A 21,671-nucleotide genomic window follows, 5' to 3' on the forward strand; every position below is an offset into this window, starting at 1 on the left:
CAACATCAAAAATAAATTCCGCAGGAAAGGTGGCGCCACTTCCCAAACAAACATCCGACATAGGTAACTGTCCTTGTTATCCACTCCGTTAACCCTGCATTACTCGCACAGGGTATCTGATCCCCAGTAAATTAAAAATAATCCTTATTAAACCCCATACCATGGACAAGGCATGTTAATAAACCAATTACCCAATGTATTTTTCTGTCGCACGTTCTTGTGATTCTAGAATTCCATTACCAATTTCGTGTCACGTTCAACATTACCGATGACTCAAGAATCTCGAAATATTAGCAAGAATCGAGTATCTTGTATACTACATTTCTATTACGAACGTTTAACACTTCGAACGCCGAACTAGAAACCCCCAAAAATTCTATAAAATCAAAGTAAGTTATTTAATGAAATAAAAATTGAAAAAAATTAAATGTATGATACTGAGTAGTCCTCCAACTTTCTTGTATGTTACAGATCCTAATGAAATTTGGTACAATGAATATATCAACGTAAAAATTCATTTTAAAACCTGCACAAATAATTCCGTCACCCACATATGGGTGACGTGGCAGTCAACGTGTTAATACGATTTAGAGATAATAAACGCATAAAGCACGTACTGTGCGTGACTCACAAGAAGTCCCGTGAAAGGAATGCGGAGCTGATTGGTCAGAGTGAAAGAGGCACGCCTCGTTTCACACGCATTTTCGGCTCTAGCGAAATATTGGATAAAGCGGTCACGCACACTGAAAATATATAGGAAATTTCAATTTAAGTTTATTACAAGTTACTCTGTATCTTGAGTACTATTAACCATTTTGATTAAAAAAAGATAGGTGATAAGATAGCCAAGGGGCAGCGTCATTGGCAAAAGGGATTATTATAATCGTTACACATACAGACATAATAAATTTATCAGTCTATTGTGTTCAATAAATTAATGCGTGCGAATGTTCATGGATTAAAAGTTATTCTGTATCTCGAGTTCTATTATTTATTTTTACTAAAAAATTAGATGGCAAGGTGGTGAAGGAAGTGCTTGTTGACATCATTACCAAATTGGCTTAGCTTCGCCTTGTTAATTTCGCTTGTTGATTTGAATCTGTCTATTATCGTTCTGTCGCTTTGTCTTACTTTTTGGAGTCAATCAATTATTCGACATGATTTCGTACTTTCTTTTTAACCTTTATGGTCCTGTTTCATACTTGAAAAATTTTATCGAGTAGAAGCCGAACTTATTCAGAACTATTATTCTGAACAAATCAGAGTCTCCTGCTTTGATTCTGAATTAAGATCACTAATTTCCAATTGGTATTTCTTCATTCATAGATGGATGAAAGGACCAACGACTCCGAGATACTTAAAATGTTATTAGAGTGTGGGTTAGTTCGACACATGTTTCTTCGTTTCGTACGTAATACTTATAAGATATGAGCAACGCCGACAGTAAAACTTTCAAATTTATAATTGTTATTTTAAAAAAGTGCATGATCAATGTTAGAAAATGTATGAGATTACGTCTGCTACCCACGTAGAGTAGAGAGGTTGATCGTAAAGCAAAAATTTATAGATAATGTAACTAAAAAATTATGCAATTACTGTGATAGGGCAGTTCATGAATTATTTAAACATCGTACGTTACTTGGGACTACAATGCACAATTACTGCATCGAAGAAGGCTATTTTCCACTAGCGGCACGCAAAGGAGAACTTATACTACAGGTAGTTGGAATGTAAATAAAAAACACATTAAATACCCTCCACAGTGTATTTGGGACCTAGATTGCATTGAAAATATTAGATATAACATCGATGTATGAGATATTTTTCAATACGTTACTTAAATACCTATATAAGATACACATATTGTATAAGTAGATGACATAATATTACGATTTTATAGTATTCGACTCATTCACTAACAAACAACATTTAATATGATTTTACTTTGTTTTTTAATTTTCCTTACTTTTTTATACACGTAGAATATCATAACGACATTGACAATATATATAATATATATCTGCTTTTTATCGTAGTGTTACAGAATATAATAACGCGTGTGTAATTCGAATGTCGCGAAAACTGCACACGTTCAAAATAAAACGGTTCGATCAATTTCGCCCGATAAGCTCGAGTGCCAAGCATGTTGACCACGCTCTCCCGCTTAGATTTTTCAGAGATTCCTTGCAAAAAGTCTTTCTCATATGCTCTAGAACAAACGACCGAACGAATGACGTCGGGATAAAACAAACACCCCTCCGCTAGATTTCCAAAACAAATTGGAATTAGGAGTAAGGGTGAAAGTGGTCAACGACATCATCAATCGGTGTAACATGATTTCCGAATTGTATCTCGTGTTTTTCGTTCTTCGTGCGAGTCGATAAAAACGTTAAAATCCGTATTTGAAGTTACGTGGAAATTAAAATGACCGCGTCAGATTAAAATTCGCTTGATTTCGTTCCGTATTTCTGTACTGCGTGAAACATAAAAATCGTGGAAAGAATGCGCGCCATCGGTTTTCAAAACAGTTTCAAGATTTCTTCGTTCGTTCTGAATCTTCTCTCTATAGATGACAAATACTTCCATGCCGACAGCAATAATCGATGTTGGTGATGTTCGGCGAACGATCTATAGTCTAACGATAAATCCTTATCGATGTTCTACGGATTAATCTTAGTACGCATGGTTCGCGACGAAAAGTGCAGCATCGCCGGCTGCTCCTGTCACACCACCGGCATATTTGCCGAGCGCCGACTCGCTGTTGGCCTATAAACAATGACATTTGCATTAAAATCGTATACCACCCGGTATCAGTAATAATAGTCCACAAAGATCAAAATTAACACGCATGCACAGAATTGTTATTTACATTTAAACGAGGAGAGAAAAAAAAAAGAAACAAATACTTACTATGGAAACATGTCTCATAGAAAGGAAAATAAGAATTTAGTAGGCATGAGAATTCACATAGAGAGAAGTATTGGCAGCTACGCTGACAATACTGCCGGCAACATATTTGCCGTGACTAGCTGCTCCGTTTGCCTAAACAAGCACACAGTATATACACATGCAAAAAAAAGAGAGAGAGACAAAAATAAAAGAGTTAAAAAACGAAGAGAATAGAATACTGTAAGAAAAAAAGATGAGATGCATAACAAAAAGAAATTATTTACATAAACATAAAGAACAGTTCGAAGAAAGAGGCTCGTGTGTTAGAGAGAGAGAGAATAAATATAAAAATTTAGATTAAGCAAGCTTAACATAGAATATCTACTGAAGATCAAAGGTCACACAGAAGGCGTTGCAGTATAACGCATAAAGTCAGTGAGAAAATAGAAAAACAAAGTAACAGAAGTTTAAATGTCATCTCAGCCTTGACGAAATTACCTTGGCTCTCTTGATGAGCTCCTCCTGACCAGCGCCGATTTGATCCTTTTTACCTGACCATGCGCGGAGCACAGATGCTTGGAGAGCACGACCGTAACTGAAGGTCAGTGCCCAAGGTTTCGGGAGCGGGTACTTGTTGATGGCGTCCAAGTTCACAGACGCCTCTTCTTCAGATTGTCCGCCGCTAAGGAACGTGATACCAGGCACTGCCGGTGGTACAGTGCGCAACAAAGCAGTCACTGTGGCAGCAGCAATCTCCTGAGGAGTTGCCTTAGTTGGGCAACTTTGACCTGGTGTTACCATGTTGGGCTTCAGGAGGGTTCCCTCAAGATAGACGTGATGGTCAGCCAGCGCCTGGAAATTATGATCCAATAATAATAACCAGTCAGTAAGTAATATACAACCAGTAATAATAATAGTCTTCATAGTCTCACACACTCTGACTACAAAGCAATTTTTAGGAATTTTTCAAAAGGACAGTATTCAGTATTCCAAACTTGGTACACTTATCAACTAATCCTCGAAGGATGTACTAACATTTTTTCAAACAAATATTCGAATTTTCTTTAAAGTTACAGTGGTAGCAGTTAGAGTGTTCGTAACACAATTTCGGAGCCAGAATTGCTGTATTATCTTGTGGTTTTCGGAGAAGCATTTGAAGGAAACACGAAGAACTTGAAGAACTAGGACATTATAAATAATCTTGCGCACCTTGTAGACAGCGGACAAAACTTCCTCCGTAACCTGTTGGCATCGGGCAAGATCGTGATCACCATCAGGCAAGATTTCTGGTTCGACGATGGGTACGATCCTGGCGCTCTGGCAGATGGAAGCGTAACGAGCCAGGACATTGGCATTCTCCAAGATGGCCAACTTGCTCGGGGTGTTCTTCGTGATCTTCAGTACGCACCTCCACTTGGCGAAGTGGCAGCCGTCCTTCTTGTACTGAATGCAACGAGCCTGAAGGTCATCGAGACCCTGAGTTGTGCACTCATCCTGGGTGCCGAAGAGGGGAACGACACCCTTGTCGACTTTAATGCCGGGCAGAATGTTACGTTGTTTCAGGAGTTCGACGAATGGTGTTCCATCGTCGGCCTTCTGGTACAGAGTTTCGTGGAACAGGATGACGCCGGAGATGTGTTGACTGATGACATCCTATCAAGAACAAGACAAATTAATGTGTTGCCAACCAGATCTTGTAGAATATTCTGTACAATTCATAATTGATGTCTTCACATACAATATGCAGATGCTATTCCTTGATCGAACCGGTCAAACAATACTAAACCAATGATAAAACATTTTTGTTTGTAATGATTCCTTTATGAAACTTTTACCGACATATTCGTGACACTTTCCTGGTTGAAATGACACCAAACGCGATGCTATTTGGATCGCATTTACTTGTTTAATTCACGATACAGTAGAACCTCGATTATCCGAACTAATCAGTGGAAATGTTAGATGAAATCTTTACTTTATGTAAACACAATCGAAATTGTATCGTGTCTCGCGTTAATTTAGTCAGAAAAATATCACAAATTTTTTAGTAAAAGTATTATGAGGATATAACTAAAGAAACATTTTGTCATACAGTAGAACAGAGCCGGGCAACTGGCGGCCCGTGGGCCGCACATTGTTTCTTTTCCCTGTTCTCAGTGCCTACCAGCGTCTTCCTCCATTCGACTGGTATCCTATGAAAGAAATAACGTGCGGCCTGCGGGACCCAGTTCTTCGGTTCCGAAGACAAAGTCAAGCTAGGAGTGGTCCTGAAGAGTGAGAGAACCGGCAAACTAATTGTGGGGATCGCGCAGCGACCAAGACTTGTTCCCCCACTCTAATTTCCCTTTCTACCGCGCTATTCCCCACGCTTCCGTCTGTGTCGTGCATACTCCGGTACTGGCAGAGAGAGGGTAACTTTTTCCCCTCAATTCGTGCTCTCTCTCCCCTCATCTGGCGACACTGGCCCTACACGATCTATGTCTGAAATAATTTTACAGAAATAATTTGAATGATACCTTAGCTGTGGTGAAGAGAAGTTGTCTGTACGCTTTGCGGTTTTCTTCGTTATTTTCAACGTTGATATCCTTCAGACGTTTGCCGATAGTTGTCGTCGATTCATCAGCAGCAAGGATTCCCTTTCCAGGTGCTACGATTTGCTGAGCGATCTGCTGCAGCTCCTTTTTCAACTCAGGCTCGGCCTTATCGTACTTTTCGGCAACCATTTTCTGTAGACAATACATCAAAAGTATAAATTACCATGTTAATCCAAGTAGCACAAATCGCAGAAAATTAGCTCGTAAATTTTACTCGGAAAGTGCCAAAGATTAAGTAATCATTTTCATCGGAACAGTCATTAAACGACAAAGTGTTTGAGTAATTAATTGTATTAATAAATCGCGATGGGCTCGTACCGCAATTCTCTTCGGAAGTACTTTATGAAGCCTTCTTTTAGCTGGAGATGATAAATAATTTATAAAGTAATAAATGGAAGACTTTCAAATTCGAAGGATATAGCACTAAAATTCACGTAACAAGATCAGATCAATCAAAAGGTTATAATCTTTTTGCTTCGCGGATGTCAAAAAGTGAAATATAGTTAAATATCTTTTATAGAATGCAACCTACTTAAAGATTGTTAAAATTTATAAATGAATATTATTTATTAAATGCGTACAATAATTTAGCACATGTCTTGCGGAGATTAAAGTCAATGTGCCTGGGGACTATCAAATACTCATTAAAATTTCCGCGATATAATTTATTATCATAGCCAATCGCCCAGCGACGTCAATATTTCATAAAAGGAAAATATTAGTTTGACCTATTTCCTTGCCTTCATACATCTCATCAATTGGATATCAAACTAATAAGCCGTTATGTTCGCGTATAATACAATGGGAGGGAATCGTTAGCTTGTCATACATCATCGATAACTATATTAACCTACGAAACTCACTACGATCTAGCCGACGACGGAGCCAGTTTATAATTGCTTATAAATAACTAATTAAGCCGGTAACAAACATTTTATTATGACTCCTTGCGGAGTTACGATGGAATTTTCTAATCCCATGTCAGAACCGGAAATCAAACGTTGAATTTCTCCTTATTTCAAGCAGCAAACACTTTAACAATAATTATTAATTGTTTTCTATACTGTGCACTTCTTACTTAATGCGCCATTAATAAGTAGAAAAACGAAAAATACAGAAATGTGGAAAGTCAAGTCGAACAACTGCAATTTCAGTATGCACACGATGGTAATTAAGATAATGCCTGACGATGCAGTGCAATTATCGAATTGCACCGGTAGATAGGTAGTAGATGAGAAAGTTTGTTCGCAAAACTCGGCCAGTCAACTTCAACATAGCACTTTGCAACGCAGTAATGAAATTGATCCTCGGAAAATAAAGGTTGTATACTTTTCACTTTGTATTTTCAGAAAACAGTGTTCAACTATCGCTAGGAATGCGCAACATTACGTTTATACTACTGCAAATAAGTAATGAAAAATTTTCTGAAAACATTACTGCTACTTACACTATCTTGCACCTTTTAATATCAATGAATTCGCATCGCTAATTTTGTTCATAATCACTTGACAATTTGAATTTGAAAAAAGGTATGTATTTCGTGAAAATTACGTATTTCTTGTTCAGAAAAGAAAATTTATTAGATAATTGTACGGGAAAAGACAATATTATGCAGATTCGTATCTTTCAACGAATTCAAGCAACGATCATTTTCATGTTTACTGTATCATGTCGACAGCATTTTGTCACCCAAGTAATGAAGAAAATTATTATTCAATGCATGCAGCTACAAAACCACCAATCTGCCACAGAGTGGCTCAAAGGCGACTAATGATATGCAACGGCATCATTGAGTAACTGGTAATTGAGGTGTCCGATGGCTCCTAAAGATTAATTGTAGGATCACCTACATAATAATAATACACGCGTCAGGAATCTTTGAACGTTACGCTTCTAATTATAGCTAGTGTATCGCTCAAAGTTATACGTGCACCACTTTTAACTTTTTAATATGACGAAGCTAATTAACTTTACTGAGCCTTATACAAATTTATATGATTACCTTACTAAAACAAATACGGAAGTTTACCGAACTGAAAGTATCACATGTAAGCGATAAATGGATACAGATTATGCAACATACTTTTATTTTTTCTCATAAAACGAGCCGGTAAATAGAGACATATGTATATATTATTGCCTTAAGATGTAGGGTAAGGGACCCAATTACTGTGGGGATACCAATTACTATGCCTGTATTAATTATACTTACTTTCAAAGCATAATGAATATTAAAAAAGAGACATACAGTCTTTACTCGATATATGTCCCAAATATCTAGCCGATAAAAGTACCAGAACTATCCCTACTGCCGCGGTATAATACACTATATCTCTTTTTTAATATTCATTAAGCTTTAAAAATAAGTATAATTAACAGGTACAGTAATTGGTACCTCCACGGTAATTGGGTCCCTTACCCTACTGCATTTGTCAAAGTTTCTGACGATTAGAAGAATGTTATGTTTACAAATAATAATTATCTGGTACCTGAAAAAAGTAATATTAATCCTAATTTAACGACGATTTTAAAACCTAATCCACAACTGCCTGTTTCTCCAAATGTTTGTTTTCGTTTACATGTTCTGCACACAGAAATATCTGATATTGCAGTAAAAACGATTATGAATTCTATAATTGAGTAACAGTGTGTAAAATTAACAATTACATCTGCCGACGTAGCTTTTATTTTTTTAGCGGAAGAGCTCGTTCCTTCGCCTCCGCTCGGCTCTTCACTTTTTATCTCAGCATTCTTTCTTTTAGGAACTTTTCGCCGTCTGGGACGATTCGGACGATAATTAGGATTGTTAACTTGCACCTTTCGACTCATTTTCAATTTATGTGTACCTCAAAATGCTGTGCAAACGGCCGATTCCATTCAAGAGACACTGCTGAACTGACAATAAGCGGAGGCCCCTCTCGCAGAGGGCACCTTTTTCAAAACCGTTATACACACAAACGTACACGTATAGACACCGAAAACGGCAGTGCTATGGTGGGGATAACAACTGGTGTACATTATATATATCAATCTTTTACCAATTATTATCAATTACCAATACATTTTCTAGCTTTTTCTAATGTATTCCTGAGGAAATTTCCTATCGATTTAAACAACAAAAAAATGCTCAAAATTTTCATTTTACACAAGGTGTCCCCCCCCCCCCCTCCTTAAGGCAATAATCTTACAAATGAAAATGATCAAAATTTGATTTTCGTATACGTTTCAAATAAAATTGAGTACGAAAGCTAATAAGCAAGGTCAAAAATGTTGAAACATAACTCTGTATGAGTAAACGTTTCGAACAATTTTGAACGGTATTCGAGCTCTGAAATGTTGGCCGGTATTTCTAAAGATGGAACGCTTCATGTATTCGAGTACTCGAAATGGTTGAAACACTTGGCCGCTGATTACGACTTCAGCGTGTGAAGGCTTGCTGATTGAGCGCTTGCGAGCCTTGAATATGGCCGAAATTCATGCCACAATAATGTAATCACGGGGCGCGGATCATGAATGACAATTTAAACTTTCACCTTGCTCTCATTGTACTCCGATGCAAATGTCACGAACAAACGAAGTTTCTCCGATGGAAACTTAAACTCGAACCCGGTTTCGTTGGGACCATTTTCAATCGTCTTGAAATACCCAATCGTTTGATTCTCAGCTTGCAGTCAAGTATTTCGAGCGAACGAACTTCACCGAGAGAACGCAAACAAGAATTCCTGAGTTCAAACACTGTTCCGCTCGAGTATTTACATATATTGTACGTGCTCACGTAAACTCGTATTTGCAGATTCAATATCGCGACAAGTACTTTGGCGAAAACCTATTGGCGCAATAAATCTAGCAACGTACATGATTCATCCTTCGAGCGATCTGTTAGAAGTCGCTTAAATTAAATGGTGATTTACGGTACTTTCTAAAAAGCTTTTATGAAACACGGATTTATATAATAAAGAAAACATTTTTTAAGTAACTTTGCCTCAAGGAGAGAAAACTAAAATTTTATGTGAAACCAATGTTCTTATTTTCTTTATTGTTTCAGGTGAAACCAACGCAGTGGATTTTTTTTTTAGATCGCAAACATGAAATGTAATGTTTACTTTGTCTTCCAATATATTCGCGATGATAAAACAAATACTCGAAATTAATAGAAAATAATGAAGAAAATAATGTAGAAATAATAATGTAGAAATTAATGAAGCAGAAAGAACATCAACAATCTGCTTGTGCTTGCGGGAAATTATTGTTGCAACGTTGCAACAGAAAGAGCAACTACCAGCACCGCGAATTGATTTTTCCTTATTTTATCAGGGCCTTCAGTGAAGTACACATCGATAAAAATACAAGTTCATTGTTGGACGTACCGTGAAAACGTTAGAACTTGAAGGGAGTGGAGAAATCGAAAGCGGATAAAGACCTCCCCCTAACGGGTACCATGGGAGTGACCCTTCAACGACATTCTCAAGGTCCACAATCCAAGAAAAGGACTTCCCTTTCTCGGAAGAGGGTCTGCTACCCTCCGGTTCAATATTCAGAAAAAGATAGATGAACGGAGAAAGGGAGAAAGAGCGCGCGAGACAGAGAGAGAGAGAGAGAGAGAGAGAGAGAGAGAGAGAGATGCTAGGGAGATTAAAATCGATAAAATGGTAGAGAACTACCAGCTCGGTCAACCTTGCCTCTATTAGACATTTTCGAATGAAAAGAGCTCGTATCGAAAACAGTTACCAAACAATATGCGTTCTTGAAATACGACGACGACAATTGACAGTGTTCGTATCGATGGCAATTGCAGTAAAAATAATAGCGGGCTAAATTGTTATGGAGCATCGATTTTTATTCTATGCGTTACAACTGATGAATTACAGCAGAGTTTTTAGACTAGACTAACAAACTAATCCTAATTTTGCAATCCCCTGACTTATACCTTTCTTATACCATTTTCACGCATCAAAGTAAAATGCTGTTCAATGTCAACAGCAAATATTACGAGCAATCATCAAATGCACGTCTATCATCATCTCAGGACCATGTTTTGCATTTATAGGGAAGTTCGTTGTTAGCTTACACAGATGATAAGAATAACAAATGATGGAACGTAAATGGTACTTCTGTGGATATATTGGATTTTAATTAATCCGTATGTCAAGGGGTTAACGCTACCGGTCCATCGCGTCCCTTTTAAGGGGGGAAAAAGCTGTTGATCTGCTAGGAAGAGCACATGAAGTTAGAGTACGCTGTTAGCGCGCGCTATTAGAAATCAAGTGCATGCAAGTGATAACATGGAAAAAATAGACTGGCAATGAAAGCTTGGGAGAGGAAAGAGATTGTCTACTTTGCGGCCAGCGTTCTTACCTTTTCGACGAACGATCCAGATGCGTCCGGTGATCGTGCAAACGTGTCTTCCGATCTCGCGACTCCCGTTACGACACACGTATGTACAATGACAATAAATATACGTACGTCAATAATAATAGTAATTTTTCAAATGATAACAATAATAACAAGAATAATAATAATAATAATAATAACGACAATAATACGTTCCTCGGAGTTGGTCAGTCCGCTAAATATCGGTGATGAGAATCAATTTAATTTACAACACGTTGCAGCGATAATTACACCGTGTACCACCGACGATACGAGAGATAGAAGGATAAAAAGAGAGACCGAAGAGAAAAGTAAACCGATCGTTGAGACAGAACGTGTTTTCTCGGCTGCATGGTTCGTGAACGGGCCCAGCCGAGAGGACCCCGATTGCGTTCTGACTACATTTTTCCGGTTGGCTGTTGAAAAATCGTAGCCCCGGGCGGTATAGAACAGAGGGTCGGAGAGGAAACGTGTCTCGTATGAGCACGAGATGACGACTGGCTTTATCCGACTAGTCTACCCCGTCCAAGAGGCGGCAGGGGTACCTGGCTGCAGTGCAGTGTCGTAACTGCAAAACAGGGGGGTAGTCGGTGCACACACAGACACACACATTCGCTCGTACACAGGTACTCGCTTTCTCTCTCCCTCTCCCTCAACCCCTTCTCCTGGTTTCTACCCTGCCTTCGTCGTCTCTCCTCTTTTTCCATGTATCACTATATCCCTCTTTCGCCCGCCTTCATTCTCATCCTCCTTCTCTGTTCCCTGGCCACTGACCCTCCCCCGGCGATCCAGGTCTCTCTCGCTCCGATGTTCTTCACCTCTACCTCTCTAGCGGTCTCTTTCTGGTTTTCGGTCTCTCTTCACCCCAACGACACCCTTCTTTCTCTGCCCCCCTACCTGCGCGCAACCCTGTCTCTCTCCGACGCACCCCACGAACGTTCGCGTCCTTGTTCATCCACCGACTTGTCGCCCATACAGCGCCGAACAAGGGAGTGGGCTAGCCGCAATGCAGCACGCGCAGACGTTCTCGAGGCTACGCCTGTATTATCCCCCTGCGCACCCTGAATCCATGACCTGAGACATCAGCAACGCCATTCGAGATACCGTGGGACTTGTGCTCGCACCCTTCTGGCCCGGGATAGGCGTACCTTCTATCCTTGACTACGGAATACGCCATGAAGGGATCCCGCGAACGACGCGGGATTACGGGTCACCGTCGTAAAACATACGATACCAACCCCCCCGGTTATCGCGATCCCTTCGGTACGTTCGATGCGTGAGGAACTGAACGTTTTCGTTGGACGTCAACCAAGCAGAAACGGCCTAAACTTTTCCGGTCGATCGTCGATAACTAATCGAGAAGTGCGGCCAAGTCTGACGCAATCGCCGCCGTGACCCCTGCCGTCTATCGTTTAGGAGCAAATTTTATCACGACCGGTTGCGTAAAATGATGCAAAACTGAACTTCTCCGCATCGAGGGACATTGCACACGTTCTCGTAAACTCGTTCTTTCGAGTCTTTTCGAATCACGAAGACGGCGATTATATCGGAGTCGCGTAACTACGGGATCGATGAACTCTGAAAACAGAACCCGGGGAACTTGAACGCGATGTGGGAAATTAAGAGAACATTTAGCTAACTCGTTAGCGAAATGAAGTTATGCCACGGGCGCATGAAGTAGTGACAGAAGTTGTACCAAGTTGGTAATTTCAATTCGTATAAAATTACGGGGGTGGGCGTTACGACTACATACTTACTTGCTGCAGTATACGCGAACTCCATTAAGCAACCTGGCCGCGATGCATGGCGCAGCGAATCTCAATCGTTTGCCGCCAAACCGAATACCGTGGGAGCAGTTCGTGCAGTTTTGATTCGTTCGCTGTCGGTAAATCATGCACGGTGAAACGTGTACTCAAAGATTGGAGCAGTTTCTATTAGTTCCCACGGTGGTAAATTTCAAAAAGTTGACTTTTCAAATCTTTCTCTTAATAGCAACGTACAAAGGGATTATGCCCCTTAAAGAATTACATAAGATTTTCGTAAGACCTTCATATTAAAGATTCAAGGGTTTCCACAACTCGGATTAATGTCGCTTATCGAGGTTTGGCAATTGTTCTATCAGCGTATCTGCAGACTTCTGGCGAGTTTAGCTGCAATGCCGACGAAACGTTGAAGAACGTTCCTTTTGTACACGGCTCGCCGTCTGTATGTAAGCGAAACATTTTTAATCGACTGCGGATGTTGCGAGTATAAACATCGAGACAAATTTAAGAATATTCAGAAAGCAATGTCCGCTGAATTCTCGTTTTGAAAATTGAAAATTTTTATTTTGCATGAAGATCCGCTATTACAAGTGACTAACTCGATGAAGATCTTCTAAGGTTCACGGTCGCATCTTCGTACTTTAGTCGCATAAATATTTAAATGTCTACGGACCAGCCACTGACGAGCAACATTTACAGAAAAATTCCATCAAGGATGGGAGATTGTATAATTTATATTCATGATCCCTAGACCTAAGTTGCGAGCCACTAAAGTGATAAGACTCTCCCGGACGATGTCGGGAGACTCTACCGTATGCAGTTGGATGGCTATCACAACACGTAAAAGAAAACACACGAGAAACTGCACTTTCGGAAGAAATTCGTTGTTGGAACGTGCGGACAAAAGCTTTTTAGCTGTGTAAATGATAAAGAAGTTCCCCGCAAGAAGCCGACCGGCTTGGGAATTTCTTAAGGCGGTAACCTCCCAGGACACTTCCTCTCTCTACTCCTATATGTATTGCCCAACGGGAGCATGAGTATCACTTATCTTCGAAAAAGGAAAGGTACTATTTGACATTTACTTTGATAACTGAGGCGACCAGTCACTGACAAACCTGAAGTGCACATACACACGTTTTTAACTGTTTTACAGCGGAATACGGGTCTTCTCCGTTTAATTACTCAAAAATGTGTTTTAAAATTATTGTCCAAGTTAATTTGAATATTAATATAACAATATTAATTTGAGTAAATTCGTTTTTGTTCGGGTAGATACACTAGTGACTTTTAATAGAAATATTACGTGGTTAGTCTATAGTACGCAGAAAGTGAACTAAAAAAATAGTACAGGTAGGTAGATATCTAGAATATGATTGCAGCTCAGACGCGTGCAATATTAAAATTAATTCCATGTCACCTGACAAGCTAAAATCCTACGCCCATGCATGGTCGTTTCACATATCAAACGAGGAGTATCTTATTTTACGCTTTCATCGCATGAACACTAAAGACAATATCCGACCATTCACGGAACGTCAGCGACACTCTATGCGCTTTTGTTATAGCATTCAGTCTACAAGAACTAGGCGTCGTTTCAGTAGGTACAATATCTCGAAATAAGCGAAGTGAACGCGTCTTTGAATATTGTTTCTGTATCCTTGAATATAAATAAAATTGATTTTCCAAATAAAAACCTAATATAATTGTACTAAAATATATACTAATTATAAATTACGCACAGAATATACTGTAGCACCATCTATAAGTAATTTCCTCGGTTGCGATAATATCAGGAAATAAAAAACCTGATATAAGATTTTTTTCGTAGTAACCTTTGTTTTTAAAATACCTAATCTTGGAAATTCGCCAGATATACTTATGACTGTATACAACTTGGCTTTTCTCTTTTCATGTTAACCGTGTCTGTCTACAATAGTGTTCCCACATTCAATAGTTTAAAAATAATACATAATATTTGTATAGATTACAACAACGGAACAACACATGAATTTCACATTTAATAATGTACGTCCTTAGTCAATGTTAAAAAAAATCAATTGTTATACAACAAAAGTCTCACCCAAAGTAAGATATTCTCAGTTTATTTTTTCCACAATTTTTAATTTGTTTGCTGAATGTACAAAATATTTAGTCTTAGATTTTAAAATTTGTTCGTCTTTCGTAACGAATATAACAACGCAGAATTGCCACTCTTGTTGATCAATATTTTTGTAATTGACAGAGAACTACTACACTTCTAGAGGAAAACAGGCGTATACTATAGCGGATTTATTGCCGTAATATCCTACCGGTACGGAATAATGTTACCTAATCTAAACCCGACCTTAAATGAAGCGTTACACTTTTCAATATATCACAAATGACTGATAGTCTAATTTATACAAGTATGTGCAAACATTATCTCTCAGGTTATCGCGACACGATAAACTTGTTTACCACGGTGAAAAATGACGAATACGACGAAAGCATGCAATCTCGATTCGCGATGAAAAGTACCCCCCCATGTAAGTTGTTATCACGTTATCAATTTGAATTCACTGACCGTAAATTCGCGGATATCTTGGCTTTTGTGCTATCAGTATTTTTTAAATGTTTTTACAAACTTCATTTATCTGAATACATTTCTCCTGAATACACGATTTTGCAAGTACATATGAAAATTACATTTAATTACTTGTGTCTTATGGTTATGCTAATACCTATTTTACCTTCAATGTGTTTGCTATCGTATGTCTCATTGTCAGACATTTGGAGAACATTGCGTATACAGAAAAAAAAGATTCGTAACAGTATAGTCTACGCGGTGATTTATGTATGTATTTGTTTCCTCCAAATACGAAAAGTTTCCGCTAAGACGCTGCACAGTTATTGTTAAGAATCTATCCGTGTGAAATATCAGCTACGGAATATTTGCTCTGGCCTGTGAGATACTTTATTCAGTTGCGTTTCTATCTATTATTACGTGAACTCTCGTGCTCATAAAGATTCCCGCAGCATGAAATCTTTCCAAATGTAAAAAAGGATCCGTACTGCATTGAAGAGACGCAAGGGGAATAGCGCCTAAGTCCACCTGAATTACCACGTTTTTTACGAAAGGGAAGTTGAAACGACTTTTAAAGCAAACTTAGAGGTGACATTCTGTATAATACGACTAGAATCATAAAGAAATATCAGTGCGAAATCTGGCGAAGTCACAAATGAGATGTTCATAGGCGAAATTGATTAACCACCATTCGAGTTTTTTAACATTTTATATATAGGAATACAGGACCGTTTCTAGAATTTTGAAGATTTTTAAAACTGATGTAACTAACGTTTTCAGGGAGTGTTTTGCATAACATGAGAGAGGAAATTCCATTACACCCTTTCTTCACCAGCGATCGCTGCAGTTAACTATATTACCTAGCTACGCACACACACGTATATCTGTCCTGTAGACCGTAAGCACCTTCTCGTGTCGGTCAATATATGAAAGTGGTCCTTAACGTATCAAGTGCTTGCGCAGTCGCGCACCCTCAACTCTGAAATTTCATCAAATTTTTCAACCAAGCTACATAGGTGTAATATTTATAACTTCTAAACTCCGTATCTGCAAACATGTTGAAAATAATACTGACAAGTCCAGTTCCTTTTAGAGGCAATTGTAACAATTATTTACACCAAAATTTATGAGTACGAGACCACATACGTAATACGTTTTACCTGCATTTAAAGATATTCCTAAGCAACTTTAGTATAGTACGCGATGTTCTGTTATTTTTCATTGATTACTCGTTTTATCGATATCTTGTAACTGCAACTACATTGACAATGACTAATTGTAAAACGATCTTTGTAATCACACTTAACATTTGTTACGTCAAGCCCTGGATCCCGATTGTCGCGGATTGCTGGGTTTTTATATATATATTTAACTATATAACAAACTCAATAGAGTGGGCTTCTTTCTTTCCAATATTTGTTTATAACATTCGACGTTCGAACGATTGTACAGGATGTCCCAAAAATGTTGTATTTCCTTGGTGGTGATTTCTGACGCCATTTGAAGTAAACTTTTTCCTTTGCGAAAATGATCTCCGCGGCTTTGTTAAGGAGTTATTAACCAAAAACACGGACCAATCAGAGCGCGGATACAGCGAGAGGATTCTGACTCAGCCAATGCCAACGCCAACGTTAATAACTCCTTCATAATTTTCAAGGAAGTGCAACATATTTGGGACACCGTGTATATTAAAATAGTATTCCAAAATTTCTTTTTTTTTTACCTAGAACAGTACAGAAATTAGTCGTGAACATAAACGACCCGAATATGCAGATGACGTCGATAAAAATAATGTTACAGACACCATGTTATAGTTTGTACACTATAATTCGAAATACTGTACAACCCATAGTATCGTCTATAGCTAGCTGTTGCATCGAAAGGGTCAAATTATCATAGAGTAAGGGACCCAATTACTGTGCCTATATTAATTATACTTATTTTTAAAGCATAATGAATATTAAAGAAGAGTTCAGGTTAGTTATTCCCTTTATTTTCAATTCAACTTTTCAAAATTTTAAAATTATACAAACAATTACAGCTGCAAGTTTTGATCATAGAAATTATTTACTCAAAGGGAACGTTAAACAAAAAAGGACTTAAAACGGTGCTGTTAGCCGAAAGGGGTTCGGAAACTATATAGTAGACCCTAAATGAAAAAACGGCACAAAATTGTCTTAACAACCTTTTATCTTTTTCGTTAAACCTGCTTGTATAGACTCTAAAATGTTTTCAGAGAAATTTTCATTTTAGAGAACCAAAGTCTTGAACCTAACGTACATAATATAATAGAAACAGTGTCTATACCAATGACTATTGTAGTATTACTGAACTTTATGTAAAACTGAAAAGTACTTTTCACACATATTCATTCATTCATATTTAGAAACTTTTCGAAAAGAAATTTGAAAATTAAAAAATTCAAATTAGTCGATAACGTGAATTATCTGGTACGCCCAAATGCCGTGGCGCTGCATTCGTACCACAGAATATCATTTTATAGATGGGACTATGCTTTATTCCATCTCTTGCAAGAGATAATACATTTTCAGCGTCAATCATACAGATTATGAAACGTGAAAAGCTCTCTAAAATTTTACTATAATTTTAAGCATTTACTGTTATTTTACTAGCGAAAAAAATATAATGATCCTAAGTTGACAACCAGCTCGGCGGTCAATAACATCAACACGCCTGCGCTGCAATGCTTATTCTATTTGATCAATGGCATTCTAAGGTGAATGTCATGGCAGAGCGCACCTAGCGGTGGCAATCGGTGAGAACTGCTTGGCGAATTCCGTTGTGCGCTCTGCAGTCCGCGGTGTGGAGTCAGTGAATGTTTGTTGGATAAGCAATCGTTAGCGAAAAGATTCTAATCTGTGACAAAGTTCAATGGAAAAGTGACAAAGTGCGTGATACTATCGTAAAATATTATCAAAAAAAAAAGGCGACACGTGTCTTTCATCTAATACCATTCTCGAAGGCTTCAAGATTATTATAAATCACTTTATCTGAAATGTTACACACAAGTGAAGTTATAATGTGTAGAATTAAACTTTGAAGTTGAAAAAAACTATTTTAAAAATCGACGGTTGAAGGATTCAGAGTTTAAAGTGAAAATGTTAGGTAGGGTAAGGGAGCCAATTACTGTGGGGATATCAATTACTGTGCCTATACTATAATTATACGTACTTTTAAAGCATAATGAATATTAAAAAAGAGATATATAACGTATACACTAACTGATTCTAATGAAAAAATTTAATATCTTTTTTAATATTCATCATGCTTTAAAAATAAGTATTATTAATATGGGCACAGTAATTGGGTTCCTTACTCTAGTGCTCTTTCATAAAATCATTTAATTTTGCCTTGTTAGGAAATAAATAAATGTACGGAAAATAAAGGGTGTGTTCCAGATAAATTGTTTACAGATAATAAAACTTCATATTTATAACATGTTCATCCTCTAAATCCTGTAATCGTTTTTACCGTTTAAAATAAGTTTTTTTTTAAGAAATGATACGTCAAAAGATAATCGTAATCTTGAATTTATACAACCACGTAATTAAGCAATAAATCTTATTGTAGGGGATTTGTTCATAGTTTTTATTTTCTTTTTATTTAATACTTCTGGGTTTATGGCTTGTATCTTGCTAACGTTTATTGCTCTAACTAGCATAACACTCTGCCACGATTGTATTGTACTATCTTTCTGGAAAGATATTGATAATGATTTTCATGGGAAAAAATCGTTGTCCTTAAATTTTCGTCTTTTATCTTGGGTAGTAATTTTTAAACACATTACCATATTTCTTTCAAGTTTTAACAATTGGTATTTGTTTTAACTCCCCTGTAATTGTATACTTCTGTGTTTTGCTATTTGTAAAATGAAAGAATAAAAATATATTTCTTAACCTCAAAATGCAATTGGATCGTTTTCTATACACGACTAATTCATAATTGTCACTAATCATTCGAATTTCGTACCCTTCTGTTGACATTATAGTGAACTTTTACAAAAAGCAATGTTTATAAAATTACCATTATGTAGTATAACTTGTTTAGACATAATTCATGCATCAGTTCATTATAACATATTTATTTTTCAATACTATGCAACATTTAATCGACATCAGCGTAACAATACAAGGCTGAAAGGATTATTTTACGGAAATGGTTTATTACAATAATCAGTATATCGAGGGTAACATCTGCGGTTTGTAATGCTTATATTAAAACAGTTATACAAACGCTTCACGACGAAGAAATTTCTTGTAAAATCGTACATTGCGAAAGACAGTAACAATTTGGTAAGTGAAAGTAGCTTAAGTGCCACGTAACTGGTAGCAGAAGCATACATGATATTCCGACTTGCATTCTTTAACCTCAAACAAACATTATGAAAAATAATAGCATAATTATTTACAGTTGGGCCAGTATATAGAAGATACTCATACACACGTTTCATGTAAAAAAAACCTTTGAAATTGGAGGATGCATAAATGAAGAAAGAAAAAACAAGAGTGAAAAGCGCGTATTTAAAATTAAACGTCGAGATCTGGTGCTTCGCCAATCTTTATTCACATATTTATGAGGCGGTGGAATGTGTGACGAAACGTTGGGGGGGAAATTTGACGTGTGTGCACTTGGCTGACTTTGTGTGCGTAGATTTCGGATGAATCCCGATCCACCGGTATACGTGCGTCTTCGCATGTCTCTCTCTCTCGCGCGCGCGCGCGCACACACACGCGACACGACACGTTCACATGTTCGTTAAAATGATCTCAACCACGTAGTCGTAGCATAATGGTCCTTATTCCGATTGCGTAAGCTCTTGCTACGTTTGAGCCATGCCTGCAAACAACTGATGAAATTCGATCTACCTTACAAGCTACCACCGATTGCACTATTGATTGTTGCTATTGCATCGCCTAAATTAGAACGGTGCCATTGAAAGAAACAATTCAAAATAGATATCGAAAAATTAGGCGCAGCGGAAGCCGTGGCCACGTGTGGTTTTAGGGCCTAACATTCTGGCGAGCCTAAGAATTAAAATCGTAGTCGTGATTGAATGCAATACGTGTTTTTAACGACTTTAAACGAAGAGAATGACTCACGACTAATTCTTAATCAAGCCCTGTGTGAACATAATCTTTCAGTGACTCGTCCGTTTCTTTTTTTTTTTTTCATTTTGATGGCACCATTCATAAACGTATCGGAGGACTTCACTTTTTAATAGTATAATGAAATATTTCCATTGTTGTGACAGATAAGCGTTATCAGTTAGAGGTTATACTGATAACTCGATTTAAAAGAACTTACATTTCCATAACTATCAGGCTAAAGATTTTTCGAAAATGTAAATGTTTGTATTCGGACATTAACAATCCAGGAAATCGTGGTAGTGTAAGGGACCCAATTACTGTGCCTATATTATAATTTTACGTATTTTTAAAGCATAATGAATATTAAAAAAGCGATATATAACATATATATTAACTGATTTTAATGAAAAAATGTAATATCTCTTTTTTAATATTCATTATGTATTAAATATAAGTATAATTAACGTAGGCACAGTAATTGGTACCACTACAGTAGTTGGGTCCCTTACCCTAGATGTTGCTTCTTTAGAGATTGGTATCAGTGAGTCACGTGATGAAAAATTCATTTAGTGTCAGATACGAGTATAAAAACTTTGAACATATTCGTTGCTTCTCAATTTTTAGTAAATGCATATATTAATGAAAACATCGGCATAGATATCAGTAAATTATATCCAACAGATAGTTTATCGAGAATCGAAAATTCATTTAAATGCAGTGAATAATATTTGATCGCGGAACGATTAAAATTAGCATTAAAACGAAACTTTTACGCATGATTTTGACCTCTGCACGGGGTACACGAAACTAAACGTACGAGACAAAAATGTATTCCTCTCATCGTACAGTTGTATCCGCGAATTACTATATTGAAGAAGATATTCTTGAAGCGACGCCATCCCTAAAGTTACACAATTTAAAGCACGGGAAATAGAATGGGTGTCGTCCAAATGTCAGTCAAGGTCGAATCTCATTGTAGGTCAAATATTTCTGATTATATTTCACATTGATTTGGCCGCACAGATGGATCGATAGGGTTTGTCGAAACACATAGCACTTTTCCTTTCGATTCTGAGCGAACTGTTCAGTCAAAAACCATGCACAAACATAACTTACCGAATATCGATGAACTCTGGCTCGAAACTCGTATCAAAACACGTCGTACTATTCGCTGGTTGGAAAGCGACTGAGGTAAGACTCGGCTGTTTGTCGGTTTCAAAGTCTAAACCAGAATGAGACTCGCGCAAGCGCACTCTCCCTACCTTTCAAAGGTGCTCAACTTTATCCTCATACTCCAATCGAGATATGCATTAGGTTCATGATCATAAAGCCGATGAACACCGGGAGTATTCGAAAACCGAAAACCCACTTTTCAAGATTTTGA

At 37.6% G+C, this 21,671-nt stretch overlaps 1 protein-coding gene across 3 annotated transcripts; it reads right to left on the reverse strand.

Annotated features, from left to right (window-relative positions):
* Positions 1 to 1,751: 1,751 nt before the first annotated feature.
* Ald1 (fructose-bisphosphate aldolase) lies at positions 1,752 to 21,554 on the reverse strand. 3 transcript variants are annotated; one of them, XM_076784961.1, is made up of 6 exons: positions 21,404 to 21,554; positions 5,406 to 5,615; positions 4,099 to 4,542; positions 3,388 to 3,741; positions 2,911 to 3,042; positions 1,752 to 2,766 (listed from the first exon to the last, which is right to left on the reverse strand). In XM_076784961.1, the coding sequence occupies exons 2-5, from the start codon at positions 5,610 to 5,612 to the stop codon at positions 2,947 to 2,949; spliced, it is 1,101 nt and encodes a 366-aa protein (XP_076641076.1). In that variant the 5' UTR covers positions 5,613 to 5,615; positions 21,404 to 21,554; the 3' UTR covers positions 1,752 to 2,766; positions 2,911 to 2,946. The 3 variants fall into 3 exon arrangements, with proteins under 3 accessions (XP_076641076.1, XP_076641077.1, XP_076641078.1); XM_076784962.1 differs by lacking the exon at positions 21,404 to 21,554 and adding an exon at positions 10,839 to 11,340; XM_076784963.1 differs by lacking the exon at positions 2,911 to 3,042 and having other exon boundaries at positions 21,404 to 21,553.
* Between the last annotated feature and the right edge of the window lie 117 nt (positions 21,555 to 21,671).

Source organism: Halictus rubicundus, chromosome 3 (assembly GCF_050948215.1).
Source record: "Halictus rubicundus isolate RS-2024b chromosome 3, iyHalRubi1_principal, whole genome shotgun sequence".
Classification (NCBI taxonomy): domain Eukaryota; kingdom Metazoa; phylum Arthropoda; class Insecta; order Hymenoptera; family Halictidae; genus Halictus; species Halictus rubicundus.